Source organism: Bubalus bubalis, chromosome 18 (genome assembly GCF_019923935.1).
Source record: "Bubalus bubalis isolate 160015118507 breed Murrah chromosome 18, NDDB_SH_1, whole genome shotgun sequence".
Taxonomy (NCBI): Eukaryota; Metazoa; Chordata; class Mammalia; order Artiodactyla; family Bovidae; genus Bubalus; species Bubalus bubalis.
This window is the reverse complement of record NC_059174.1, coordinates 34,833,220-34,847,901: the sequence shown is the minus strand read 5'-3', so window position 1 is coordinate 34,847,901 and position 14,682 is coordinate 34,833,220. Positions and strand designations below refer to the sequence as shown.

The window sequence follows — 14,682 nt, the reverse complement described above, 5'->3', positions numbered from 1 at the left end:
CCAAAGAACACCCAGAAGAGGAGCCCAGATACGCACGAAAAGCGAGTCTTTAGGAGTCAGAAAGCCGGGAAGTCCGGCGACTTCGAGAGACATGCTGTTCTGCAAAGATAGATTAGTCATCCAGCAGCCGACTTTCCTTCATTCCGAGACAACCAAGGCCCACCACCAGTACTCAGAATCTCCTTGCTCTTCCAGCCAGGCGACCGACCGGAAAAGAGCCTAGGGTGGGGAACCGTCGCCTCCACCGCCGGAAACGAATGACCAGGGCTTCCAGCCAGACAGCTTTACCTCCGCCCGGAGCCAGTGAGCATGCGTAGCTCCTGGACACGGCCCCTCCCAGCGCTGGTCCTCCCCAGTCATGGAGCATGCGCAGACTTCCCGCCGTCCCGCCCCTGCTTTTCCAGAGACCCCGGTTCCTTAGAAACCAGGCGGCGCGTTCCCGGTGGCGGCGCGCTAGATTCCGGGGCCCGAGCGTCCCTGCAAGCCTCCCTCACGCAGCACCAGCGGCTGCCGAGACCCGTCCGGGCCCATGGTTTCCAGGGCGGCGCAGGGCGGGGGATGCCAGCGTGCCAGGTGAGAGACGGCCCGCGACTGCGGGTGAGGATGTAGAAGGGCATGGCGCGGCGGCGAGCGGGCGCTGGCCGGGCCTCCTCGGCGGGGATACGCTGCGCAGGGGCTGGAGGGGGCCGTTCTAACTGCCAGCGCGGGCTCGGAGTTCGGGAGTCGCCCCGGAGTTGGTCCTCTCACCTCAGAGATAGGACCTGCAAGTTTGGTCGTAGAATTGTAGAATTTTGGCTCCTGGAAGGACGTTGGCCATAACCCATCCCTTTACTGGACGCGAAAACCTAGGCTCCCCTGTCCGTTGCCGACCAGCACCCCTTACCTGTGAGGACCGCTGCTTTGTGGCTAAGGATGTGAGGTATGGGAACCTCAGACAAAGGGCCCGCGGCGTAGCTGGTCCATCGTCTTTCACAGTGAGAAGGGACCTGAGGTGACATGTCTTTATTTAAGGAAAGAGAGTTCAGGTGGCAGGTGGGAGAAGGGACACTCCAGAAGGTGCGGGTGGCTCAGCCAGTCCCGGCGTATCCGCTGGCCACATCTCTCTCGGCCTGGCTTACCTCTGAAGCTCAAGAAGGAAGCAGATGAACTTGCGGAGACAAAAGGTGAGGTGAAGTATTCTCAAGGCATTATCACATGAATGGTGAGGGAGAAAGAGGGGTCCTGGAGATCAGGACTTGTGAATGGTTGTGTGAAGCGTTTATTGCAGAATCTAAAGAACCAGACAGGAATAGAAAAGTTTAAAGCTGCCTTGGAGAAACACCAAGGAAGGTTATAAACGTTATTTGTCTTCAGCGTTCTCACGGTGTCATTGCTGAGGGCAGGACACGGGAGGAAGGAAGTGGTGACTTTTGATCCAGAGCCTGGTGGCGCAGGGCTCAGAGGACCTTTGAAGCTATGGGGCACAAAGGTTGGAGATGGAAGAGCCCTGAATCTGTGACCCTTCAGTTGAAAGGAACAACTGTTTAAATTAGGAAAGACATTTCATGTGTTACTGTGATATGGAGAAGATGGAAGTTAGAGAATCTAAATACATTCTTGATAAGGAAACTCCTTTCCTTCTGAAAAGCTACACCAGGGAACAAGAGTTTTAAGGCCATCCATTTTACAGAAAATATGCAAAAGTTACTGCTTTTGGACTAGGGTTTTTAGCAGACAGTTCTGTTGGATGAATGGGCTTCCCTGGTGGCTCAGACCTTAAAGAATCTGCCTGCAGTGTGGGAGACACAACTTCAATCCCTGGGTGGTGAAGATCCCCCTGGAGAAGAGAATGCCTATCCACTTCTGTATTCTTGCCTGGAGAACTCCATGGACAGTGGAGTCTGGTGGGCTACAGTCCATGGGGTTGCATAGGGTCAGATATAACTGTGAGACTAATACTTTCACTTTTTCTTTTTTGGGTGGGAGGACCCCCCCGCCCCCCACCCCATGCACACACACACAGTTTTTACAGTTTAAAGCTTCTGTTGTGAGAGGCTTTCCCATACCACCTGGTTGTCCTACTTTTCCTGTAGAATGAGTACTTTGGATCTGATCTGTTATTTTTACTTGCTGGGAAAATTCAAATATGTGATTTCTGTAGTAACACTGGAACCCACTAGAAGTAGAATTAGCAGTCAGAATCTAAAATATGGCACAAATGAACCTATCTGCAAAATAGAAACAGATTCTCATAGAGATCAGACTTGTGGTTGGCATGGGGGAGGAGAAAAAGGAGGGATGGACTGGGAATTTGGGGTTGGTAGAGGCAAACTATTATATTTAGAATGGATCAACTACAAGGCCCCACTGCATAGCACAGGGAACTATATCCAAACTCATGGAATAAATTGTAATGGAAAAGAATTTTAAAGAATGTGTATATGTGTGAAACTGAGTCACTTTGCTGTACAGCAGAGACTGGCACAACATTGTAAATCAACTGTACTTCAGTAAAAAAAAATTTAAATTTTAAAAAGGGAAGGCAGTTAGAGGAGCAAGGTCATGAGGCAAGGAGCGGTAGTTTTGCAGCCGCCATTTCTTCCGCCTCCGGTCTCTGGATCTTTTGTAGAGCGTCCAACAGCGCTATGTTGGGACAGAGCATCCGGAGGTTCACAACCTCAGTGGTTCGTCGGAGCCACTATGAGGAGGGTCCAGGGAAGAATATACTATTTTCAGTGGAAAACAAGTGGAGATTACTAGCTATGATGACTTTGTTCTTTGGGTCTGGATTTGCTGCACCTTTCTTTATCGTCAGACACCAACTGCTTAAAAAGTAATCCATGAGACAGATAGGAAGAGGAGCATATTAAGAGGTGCAGTCTCTTAAAAGGATCAGTCCCTTGAACTCAGCATCCTAGATGTTTGTAAATAAACTTATAGCATTAAAAAATAAATAAATAAAAAGGGAAGAAAGTAGTCTCCCAAAAGACATAAAGATTTGTAATATGGGGAAAAGAAATGTGTGATTTTTAAAAGGTGGCCTGTGATTCTAATCATCAAAGTCAGTTTGGCACTTGATAAAACTAATTTCCACTGTATATTTGAAATGGCAGCAGGTTTTTTTCCCCCCTCAGAGTGATAAGAGAAGATGCATTGAAACTATGATAATGTTAATAGATTAAATTAGTTTTTTAAGAAAGCTTTGTTCTTCTCTTGCTCATAAATCAGTGCCGGCCCATAACTGTGGATATTATGGCTGTACATTTTATTGACTTTTCTTCTATCTCTGGAAATACTTGTATAAATAACTCAAGAGAGAATGGTATATGATCTGGGGGAAACATTGGCACTGTTAACCAAATCCTGTCAGAAAAGCTTTGTGAAAATCATTGTATTCTGTGTAGAAACCCTCATTACGCTAGCATTGGCCCACATAGAAGACAGACAAGTAGGCCAAAATCCAAGTAGGATGGAAGGGAGCAATTACCATCTGTAGTGCTGGAGAGGGTGTGGGAGGGTGCTTTGAATGTCAGTACAAATACTTCCTTGAATGAGCATTTGCAGAAGATACGGCTTAAATGTGGTGAGTGTGCCCTATGGATGTGTATGCATTATTTTAGCCCCTATAATCAGAAGGAGACTTATTTTCAGATAAGAAAAATGGGCATACAGACTCTCAAAGTGTTTCTTCATCACTATGGCAGTGAACTTTTGACAAATAATTGCTTAACATCCATTCCATTTTCTGGGGCAGCTGAGGGCAGTTATCAAATCTGGCCTGTAATAAAGTAATCAACAGTATTTAACAGGCTAACTTACTAGATAAACCACTAATGCTAACAGGATTTACTTTCTCTGAACTGATTCTCTGTTTATACAATAAGAGGAGAAATGAAATGGGGGCACAGTGTGATCTGATATGGGAGGTTGTAATATAAAGTTGGTGTTCACAGAACATAAGAATGAGTGACCAGTCACTTAGAAGCAGGAGAGGAGTCCTTCTGATGCCTAGTAAGTCACTCATGTGTATATATAATAGGAGTTTCAATCTAGGATAAATCCACTATTGAAATCAGACAGTGTCTAGGAAAAAATTGGAGGTTTTGCTGTTTTTGAGAATTCATATGCTGTATAGTAGTAGGACATTATTTTTCTTTTTTGGGGGGAGGACCTCTCGTATTTCTCTTTTTTTTAGTTAGTTTATTTTTGGTTGTGCTGGGTCTTCATTGCTACCCATGGGCTTTCTCTAGTTGGGGTGAGCGAGGGCTGCTCTTCGTTGCGGTGCACAGGCTTCTCATTGCTGTGGCCTCTCTTGTTGCAGAGCACAGGCTCTAGTTGTGTGGGCTTCTGTAGTTTGAGCACATAGGCTTAGAAGTAGTGGCGCACGGGCCCTGGTGCCCTGAGGCATGTGGAATCCTCCTGGACCAGGGATCAAACCCATGTCCTCTGCATTGGCAGGCAGACTCCCATGCACTGTATCACCAGGGAAGTCCCAGTACACTGTATACGAGTCCCAGGACATACATACAAAAAAAGCAGCTTTGTATAAGTAAACTTCAAGAAAGCCTAAGAGTCCAAATTACTTGGAAATTTAGATGTCAGGTGTTTTTAAAAGTGAGGAATGAAAGATAATTCAAATAAGGTTGGGCTTGTGAAAATCAAAATGGAAAAAAGGTACTGAGAAACACATGAGAACAGACTTTCTAGCACACTAACATTCACTCATGAATTAGCCATCAGGTCAGGAATAGCTCGTTAATGTACCATCTCTTTAAATCCAGACAAAGGAAGTGACAAAGGGAGTAAATATTTCAGTTGCATGATGATGGGAATGAACACTTAGGAAGTAGGATTAAACATTAAGAAGGAAGGAGTATTCCTGCATTACTTACATACAGTCAAACCCTGCCCTTAACATGTGCTCTTTAGTTCCCGTTCCTAGAGGAGGAGCTGCGAGCAGTGCCTTTGTCCTAGGTTCTGTTAGTTTCCAAGGTTCCCAGTGACAAAATGCCGCATCTCTTTGGGATCCAGGATTGCCGTGGCGATAGCTCCGGCTCCCCACCACCTCCCAGAGCCATTCCCAGAAGCATCTGTAAGGGTTCCTGTCTGTCTGCTACCGTGAAAGATTAGGAATGAAGGCTTTGAGGAGTGGAAACGAAGTACTGAGTACGGTCTTCCTTCCTGGCCTGGGATAACTGTGCTCCTCCCCAACTGTCAACTTTCACTTTCTCATGAGAATAGATAATTCCAAAATATAACGGGAAGTACTTCCTACTTGGCTTTGAGATTTACTGTATCGCTTTACAATCTCAAAGTCTTTATTATTTCTTTCAGAATTATATTTTTGCTTAGAATGCTAATGCTAGGCAAATCATGTAATTGTTGTTTTAGTTGCTAAGTCATGTCCAACTCTTGCGGCCCCATGGACTGTAGACCACCGGGCTCCTCAGGCTTTCCAAGGCAAGAAGACTAGAATGGGTTGCCATTTCCTTCTCCAGGGGTCTTCCTGACCCAGGTATTGAACCTGAGTCTCCTGCATTGCAGTCGGATTCTTTACCACTGAGCCACCTGCAAAGCCCACATCATATAATTACTGGGCCCTAGTTTCTTAATCTTTGTAATTTATAACAGAAAACAATTTAAAAATGACAGAAATGTCTAACACTAGAGAAAGGAAGAGCTGGTTCAGATAATTAGTAATCCTTAAAAACTGTGATAACGTGAAAAATGCTTATGTCAAAATAGTAAGTGAAAAAAATCAGGAACAAAGTTGTGAATATAATTTGATTACAAGTACATTGAACGAATGTAAAACTTAGCAAAAAAGAGTGTAAGAAGAACACATAGGAATTTTCTGTAGTGAGTGAATATTAAAAAAAAAAAAAAAAACAACTTCCTAAAAGTTTCTTGCTTGTGTAAAGAATGATACTGAACTTGTTTTCTCTCTGCGGGCCTTCAGCCTCTTCTTGCTCTGACTGAATTAAAAGTGGTGGAGGGGGACTCCCCACGTGGTCCAATGGCTGAGACTCTACACTCCCGATATAGGGGCCCAGGTTAAATCACTGGTGTGGGAACTAGATCCCACTTTACCATCTGAGCCACCTGGGAAGCCCCTAGATCCCACATACCACATCTAAGACTTTGCATGCTGCACCTAAGGCCCGGCACAGCCAAATAAATTTTATTTTTTTTTAAGTGGAGGGAGAATGATGGCAGGGACCAGGAAGCACCGATGTTTCCTCACTCAGGTGTCATGAACCAAACAGCAGTGTTGTTCCCTAGGATAATGAATTCACTTGTATGTATTTGAAAGGTGACCATAGAGCTCTTACACTGCTTTCTAAGACTTTCTTTGGTGCTTGTTGATGAATAGTTTTGACCCTTAGGGTCTCTGGGTGCTTGCTGACGGATGGCTTTGTGTTTCTGCATCCCACAGCATATTGGAGGATGTTCCACATGGTTAATGGCTTCTGCAGCCCAGTGGTGGTTCCTGCTAGGAAATGGTTATCGTCTCAGAGGGGCCTCTCTGGGGGTGGCTCTGGGAGCGTGTGAGATATGCATTTGTCATCCAGGCATCCTCTCATTGTCAGGGAGATGGGGGATGGTGGAGAGATCAGCTGTACTTCCTGTTACTTGTCAGCCTTTTGCACTCATATTCCTGTGCCAGGGACTAAGGGGACAAAGCCTGGTTGTTGTTATTGTTGTTGTTTTTTGAAGTAATGGGGGCAAGGGTTGAACGTCGTATTTCTCATCAGATCTTATTTTCAAAATTAAATTATTGTGCTCAAATGGCTGTTTTGGTTGCCCCAGCCCAGGGCTTGCTCCTGGTCATAGTGGTTATTCTTTCAAAATTGCTGTCTTTGTTTCTCCTTGCTTCGCTACTTTTTCTTTTTTTTAATGGCTGTGCTGGGTCTTCGTTGCTGCTTGGGCTTTCTCTAGTTGTGGTGAGTGAGGGCTGCTCCCTAGTTGTGGCGCACGGGCTTCTCATTGCGCTGGCGTCTCTAGTTGCGCAGCGCAGGCTCTAGGCACCCAGGCTTCAGTAGTTGCGGCATGTGGTTCAGTAGTTGTGGTGCCCGGGCGTGGTTGCTCCTTGCATGTGGAGTCTTCCCAGACCAGGAATGGAATCTGTGTCTCCTGCACTGGCAGGCAGATTTCTTTACCACTGAGCCACCAGGGAAGCCCCTTCACTGCTTAATATCCCTAATATGCTAAGATTGTTGTGCAAAGAACATTTAAATGCCTTCAAGTATTATAGGAATGTTAGCAAAATACCTTGAAGTGTTAAGTTTCAGGGACCTGTGATCTCCTTAATTACACAGTCTTGGTCCTGAAAGACCGTAGAGTCTCATAGTAAGACACTGAGCATCATTTAAACAATAATCAGAAAATTATAAAATACTCAAATGAATGGCTATTTTCAGGTGGGCATATCCCAGATACATTCTGTATTTTATAACCAACCTCCTTCATTACACATTAACCAAAAGGAAAACAGGAAAAGGGGGTTGGTGTGGCAAAGACTGTCCTGAGATTAGATTATTTTACATGTCACAATTAATAGCTAGAACATTGTTAAACTACAGCTGAGCATAATCGTGGCCTAGTTGGTAAGCAGTTTTTGATGTTTGTGAAGGACACCGGGCATTTCCATTCACAGGAGAGCTACTTAACCTTCCTGGTGACCAGAAGCCACATAACAGAGTTAGAGAACACCAGTCAGGGTTGTTGTGCTCTGGGGTGCCCTAAGAACACCCTATACCCGAAATCTGAAGGAAGGCAGATTAGGTGACTCTGAAGTGTCTCTTGCTGCCATAGAAATAGCCATTTTCACAGCAACAGGATACTTGTATCCATATAGAAGGTAGAAAACACAAAACTTTAGTAAGTTCGGTTTTCATGTTGAAAAATATTTTATGAGTATAATTAAAAACTCATTGTCTTCTCAGGATTACATGTAAAATACACCTCTCTCTAGGGCTGGGTACTTCACAGGCATCGTGGCCAAGTGTACTTTACCTCAGCAAAGGCAGGGTCTTTGTCACATGCCTTTGTCATTGTGTTCCCTCTGTCAAATCACTCCTTGGTATTTAGCTGTGGGTGTAGCAAGAAATGGGAACTAAGCTCCTGGGACCTGGCCTGTCTGGATCACTGCCCTGTGCCCCACCTTATGGCACAATGCCTGACCCATTGTTGCCCTCACAGATACTGGGGAATGAATGAGGAAAGAACTCTGGTGACTGGGTATCATGCCATTAAATGGGGGTGAGGGCACACAGGAGAAGGAAAGGAAAGATAAATTTGGGTTGGAAGAAGCTGATAGGTTGGTACAGGGCCAATTGAGTATGTTTGCCTGGAGGTCAGAGTGAAATTGAAGGGTTAGATAACATTGCTCTGTGAGAGTAGGGATGAGGATGGAATTTTCAGGTCAGTGTCAGTCTAGAACTTGCTGTTAAAGCAGTCTCAGAAAAATAGTCATCTTGTTATTGCCAGACTTTCAGAAGCAATATTTAATATAACTGGTAGCAAAGTACTTTTTCTTACTGTAACCATCAGCTGAAACTAACTTTCAGACCAGGTAGGTCATGATCCAGATACCTCTGTGGGTGTTAGTTAAATTTACGTCTCCTTCATGACTCAATTTTAGCTGACCTTTTTGTCCACTGGGTAGTTATGCCTCATTAGACAGGTCATTAGGCCTTTCGCTAATGTCCCTCTTAGGACACTGTGACGGCAGCACAGAGCCCGGGAGCCGGCATCTTTGGCTGGGTGTGGGTGTGCGCTCTCGAGATCTGGTGGTTGCTTAGCAGTTTACCTCCATGTCGGCTTGCAGAATTGGAGGAGGAGTCTTTCTTTCCTTTGTCACGTTTTTGCAGTCAGTGAGAAGGCAGCGACATCTGTGTCACTGAGTCCGTGTATGACAAACAAATTGTAGGAAAATGAAACCTTCTCCACAGGATCTTTGGATTTTTTGAGATCCAGGGACATTTATCATAACTCCTTTGTAAAACTCAATACCTGTTTGTTTAGTTAGACTTTTATTTTTCAGTGGAAACATAAATGTAGATAAAGACATACTTTCTCTTTTATCTGAAAACTGCAGAAAGCATGTTACCCTTTCAGACTGGGAGTACAAGCTGGTTCATGGGGACCTCTAACGGTACCGCAGGTAGTCCCTTGGCTGTGAAAACGCAGCTCAGAACTCAGGCTGCAGACTCCCCCCAGCTCCTGGCTGAGCTCCAGTGCTGAGGTGTGGTTGTCTTTCCTCTTTGGGTCCAGCTCTACTGACCATGCAACAACAGTCTGTCTATCAGAGTGGCTCAGTTTCCAGGTGTTGTGGGGGTGGCCTGGAAGGTGGGCTCTTGGTTCTTAGTACATGGTTGATGTTGATGACCACATGAAAGACTACTTATTTCCCCCACCAGATTCCTGGGTTTTGCAAAATGAGAATTAAACTTAACATTTACCTTTACCTTTTAATTTTGTCTCCTTTTAGTGTGCTCATGAATTATGCTCTTATGTTATAAATCTAGATCTCTTTGCAACTGGATGTTAACATCATGGCACCCCTCTCCTAGGGTGATGGTTATCATATCAGTTCTGGAACATCATTCAAAGAAGCTTATATTCAGGGAATTCCCTGGCAGTCCAGTGGTTAGAATTTGTTGCTTTCACTTCCAAGACCCAGGTTCAATCCTTGGTTGGGGAACTAAGATTCCACAAGCCCCCAGCATTGCCAAAAAAAAAACCAATCTTATCCTCTTTAAGATTTTAAAACATTTTATTTAAAATAGGAAGGAAAAGAAGGACTTGAGCAGGAAAAGCTGTTGCCTTCTAGTTGGTGCAGCTGCCACACAGGCTTTGACCTGACTTCTTGATTTCTGTGTTCTCACACTTACTCATTCCTCAGTCATCACTCAGCACCTACTCAGTGTCGGGTGCTGCTCAGTCCTGGTGACAGCATTGTGTGAGACAGGCAGCCTCTTGACATCATGGCAGATCCCAGTGGAGTGTGATGGGCACTGTGAAAGACAGAGCTCAGGCACAGCTTCTCTGAAGAAGTGGTGTTTAAGTGGAGACATAACAAATCTGAGAAGGAGTTATCCTGAGAAATTGAAGAAAAAATTATTGCAGGCAGAGCAAATAGTTTGGACCAGAACCTCAGAGCAAAACTGAAGGAGTTAGATATGGTAGCTGCCAGCATACTGAGCTGAGTGCAGTGTAAGGGGAAAGTGGTAAGGTGGAGAGATGGGGAAAGGTCCAACCCACGCTGGGGAGAGCCCATCAGGGAATCTGGGCTTTATCCTAGAGAGGCTAGGGGAAGAAATGGCCAATTCAGGAAAACCGTCTGGTTTATGGAACCAGAGCAGTGGATGGAAATCAAGGGATATTCGGATGTCCAGTTGGTGGGACATAGGGATAGACTGGCCATGGGGGCAGGAAAGCTTCAGTGCAGCTAGAGTGATTCCTTATCAGATGGTCAGGTTGGAATCACCATCACTTGAGTCCACTGTCACTTCCTTTCCCTTCATGATTGTTGGCATTTGACTGAACATAGCCCCTACGTGCTAGGTCACTGGGATCCTGCAAGGCTTGACGTAGAGTATGCTTCTGTTAGAGGAGGAAGCTTGACTACAAGGGGACTAACAGATAAGGAGCTAACAGATAAGCATGAGTCACATTATGTGAGGAGGTGGGGTAGTTGGAGAGACAGTTCTGGTTGCAGGCACCCTCTTGACAGGTCAAGTTGTAGTTTAAGACTGAGAGCCTCGGCTCATTTTCCTAATCCCAGCTGGCAGGCAGAGCTATTCTATGATGCTTTCTTTCCTAAACCATTATACCAGATTCTGCCTCAAACTATTTAATTATCAGCATAAGTACTCTCTTTATTACATTTGTGAACATACCCCAAGATTGTACAGAATTATTTACAGTTTTGATGAGTTCAGTATATATATCTTGGTTTATTGATTAACTATACAGGAGCAAGGTCTGGAATCTTTTCACCTTTTTCCAGCAAATATTTATTGAGCACCCACTGCATATTAGGCCTTGGGGGAAGGAACTTGGGGGTACAGCAGTGCACAAAACAGACAAAAAATTCCCTTTTCTCAAGGAGCATTCTAGGAGGCGTGGTAGGAGACTAACAATGGGAGGATAAACCTGTTTCTAATAAGACAGCATTTGAGTAGAGACCTGAAGGAAGTGAGGGAGTATGTAGACCCAGTTGATCTCATCAGTACAGTAGAGGGAACCACCAGCACAGAAACCCTGAAACAGAGACGTACCTGGAATGTTTGCGATACACACAGCAGCGAACCATGGTAACTGGAGTTGAGTGAGCAAGGGAAAGAGAAATAGGATGTAAAGTCAGAAAGAGGATAGGGGGCAGACAGGCCTTTTGTAGGTCAGAGGAAGAACCTTGGCTTTTATGCTAAAGTGAAAGTGAAAGTCACTCAGCCGTGTCCGACTCTGTGACCCGATGGACTATACATTCCATGGAATTCTCCAGGCCAGAATACTGGAGTGGGTAGCCTTTGCCTTCTCCAGGGGATCTTCCCAACCCAGGGATCGAACCCAGGTCTCGTGCATTGCAGGCAAATTCTTTACCAGCAGAATCACAAGAGAAGCCCAAGAATACTGGAGTGGGTAGCCTATCCCTTCTCCAGCGGATCTTCCTGACCCAGGAAGAGATGCAAAGCCTATGCAGCCTTTGGGCAGAGGAGTGGCATGATCTGACTTACATTTTAATGGCATCGCCCTCAGTGCTAGATGAGAGTAAACTGGGAGTACAGTACAAGAAGGGGCAGGGTAGAATCTGCCCTGGGAGACCAGGAAGACCAGGTGGGCTCTCACGGTAGCACAGGAGAGAGGACAGTGACTGGAATCTAGGCGGTGGCAGCAAAGTAGTGGGAAGTGCTCAGATTCAGGGTGTGTTTTGAAGAGAGACAGCCACTAAGACATGTTTTTACGGATCAGATGAGACGTATGAGAAAAAGAAGGATCAAAGATTACTCCAAGCTTTTGATTTAAACAGCTGGAAAATTTGTGTTACCAGTTTCTGTGGGGAAAAGTGAGTTTGGTGGGGAGAAACATCAGGAGTTTAGTTCTGGACACCAAGTCGAAATGTACATCAGATAGGTGGTTGTTTATGCTAGTCTGAAGCTCAAGGAAGAGGACCTGGCTGACAGCTTTGAAAGTCATCAGAGAACAGATAGTATTTAAAGCTATGAGAGTGAATATGAATAGACTCATCAGTCTTGAGGCAAGAGCCATGGTTACCACAGTCCTCATCAGGAGAAACAAGCAGAGAAATGGCCAGAGAGGTAGGAAGAAACAGCCAATGTCACAATCTACTTCAAAATTAGATTGGAAATTTCCTTGGTGGTCCAGTGGTTAGGACTCTCTGCTTTCAGTGCTGAGGGCATGAGTTCAATCCGTGGTTGGGGAAGTAAGATCCTGCGAGCTGTGTGGCCTGACAAACAAATAAATAAAGTTAGATTGAGGCCCCAACTCACTTAATAATTAGGGTCCTGGCCGCATCATTGGCCACAGTGCTTTATTTTAGAGTATTTTATATTAAGATACAATTACTGAAGAAATTCATCCACAGAAAAGTCTAATTCCCAAACAAGCCCCTTGACGCTGGCACCTGGGAATGTGTCTGAGAGGGCAGAGGCCCGCCGCCAAATCTGTCGAGGGTGCCCAGAGGGTGCCCCGCTGGGGAATTCCAGCCATGGGCTGGTTCTGGGGTGTGGTGGGGGTGGAAGCTGAGCTTAGGCTTCCTACCCATGTGATGAGCCAACCTGTTGCCCAACCTGTCCAGCTGCAGCCGCAACCTGTTGCATGTTATTTCTCACTTACAGCCATCCTTCCTTGGCTTGCCTGCAGCAATACCAGAGAAGAACCCCTCTTTCAGCCCTCACTTCCTGAGTACGAGTTGTTCGTGAGTGCTGAGGATTTGCCTAACCCCGGCAGCTCAGCAGCTTGCCTAGTTTGATGTTGGCTATGGGAAAGGGCAACCTTCTGATCCTCAGCAAGTGCCCACACTCACTAGATCATTGGCTTCTGCTTGGCTTCAGCCATTGTCTTTATACAGTCCTCCCTTGGTATCTAGGAGGCTGGGGTTGGTTCCAAAACCCCTTGGGATCCCAAAATCCACAGATGCTCAAAGTGTTAGTTGTTCAGTCGTGTCCAACTCTTTGCAACCCCATGGTCGGTAGCCCATTAGGCTCTTCTGTCCATGGGATTCTCCAGACCAGAATACTGGAGGAGGTTGCCATTCTCTTCTTCAGGGGATCTTCCTGACTCAGGCAGGGATCAAACCCGGGTCTCCTGCATCAATGTAGGCAGATTCTTGACTGTCTGAGCCACTAGAACATAGAAAAAGTGCTCAACGGATGCTCAAGCCCCTCATATAAAATGGCATATGACATATACTTATCCTCTTGTATACTTTGTCATCTCTAAATTACTTACAATATCTAATACAATGTAAATAGTTGTAAATACAATGTAAAGCTATGTGAATAGTCACTGGCGTGCAAACAACTTCAGGTTTTGTGTTTAAAGGAAAGAGACTTAATTCACAATGTCCATTTAATTTGATTATAGATGTAAATCCACATGGTGCAAATAGGTTGTTCTATGCCCTCAGCCATAACTTACAGTAATTAAAAATTGATGTAAAATTTACATGCAATTAAATACACAGATCCTAAGTATTCAACTTGATGAATTGTGACAAATATATCCCCATGTAACCACAGTGCAACGCAAGATATAGAATATTTCCATCCTCATTCATTTCCTCGTGCCCTTTTCTAGTCAGTCCCACACCTCCTTGCGCCACCTCCCCACCCACCAGCCATCCCGCTATCACTTCTGACTCCTGTTGCTAACAGTAAGTTTGCCTGTACTTCAAGTAAATGAGGTCCTACAGTAAGGACTGTTTTTTTGGGTGTGTGCGCCTAGCGTCTTTCACTCAAAGTAATATTTTTAAGATTCATGCATGTGGTTGCATGCATTAGTAGTTCATTAATTTTTGCTGCTTTTTTCTGTATTTCATTGTATGACCATACCATAATTTATTTATCTAATCTCCTATTCCTAAGCATTTGGGTTGATTTCCAATTTAGGGCTAAGATGAATAAGGTGCTGAGAATATTTTGTGTAAGGTTTTGTGGACATATGTTTTCATTTTCGTGGGTAAATATCTACGAATGGAGTTGTTGTGTCATTGAGTTGATATATCTTTATAAGAAAATGTCAGTTTTCCAAAGTGTACTATTTCACACTGCCACCAACAATGTGTGAGAGTTCTGTTGCTCCATATCCTCTCCAGACTTTGGGATTGTTAGTCTCTCCCTCTCTCTTTTTTTACCTTTTCCATTCTAGCAAGGTTTGGTTTTAGTTTGCATGTCCCTGATGACTAGTGATATGGAGCACCTTTTCACATGCGTATTGGCTGTTTTTGTATCTTTGGTGTGACTCGATCTAATCTTTTGACATTTTAGAAAATCAGGTTATTCTTTTGTGTGTGTCTGTGTCGTCGTCGTCGTCGTCGTCTTTTTTTTGTGACTGCCACAGGAGTGTGGGATCTTAGTTCCCTGACCAGGGATCGAACCCAGGCCCCCTGCAGTGAAACCATGGAGTCCTAACCACCTGACTACCAGGCAAGTCCCAGTGGTTTTTTTAATCCTGGAC

General features: G+C 44.9%; 2 protein-coding genes across 10 annotated transcripts in view; both read left to right on the top strand.

Annotated features, from left to right (window-relative positions):
• Positions 1-316: 316 nt before the first annotated feature.
• GFOD2 (glucose-fructose oxidoreductase domain containing 2) overlaps positions 317-14,682 on the top strand; it is a 39,838-nt gene continuing 25,472 nt past the window's right edge. For 4 of the 9 annotated variants that reach the window (XM_006072016.4, XM_044932073.2, XM_006072014.4 and 1 more), the window contains exon 1: positions 451-573. Coding sequence is in view for 1 of the 9 variants with exons in the window: in XM_044932074.2 (XP_044788009.2) it covers positions 366-573 (208 nt within the window). In the remaining 8 variants the exon portion in view is untranslated. Of the gene's footprint in view, positions 574-1,011; positions 1,164-14,682 lie in introns of those variants that run through there. The other 5 variants (XM_044932074.2, XM_006072013.4, XM_025268893.3 and 2 more) reach the window with 5 other exon arrangements.
• On the top strand, positions 2,494-2,941 carry LOC102401461 (cytochrome c oxidase subunit 7C, mitochondrial). Its single transcript, XM_006072017.4, has one exon. It carries the CDS (start codon positions 2,625-2,627, stop codon positions 2,814-2,816), a length of 192 nt encoding a protein of 63 aa, XP_006072079.2. The 5' UTR covers positions 2,494-2,624; the 3' UTR covers positions 2,817-2,941.

Coding starts and splice junctions, on each gene's coding strand:
- LOC102401461 (XM_006072017.4), top strand. CDS start 2,625: ATGTTGGGACAGAGCATCCGGAGGTTCACAACCTCAGTGGTTCGTCGG.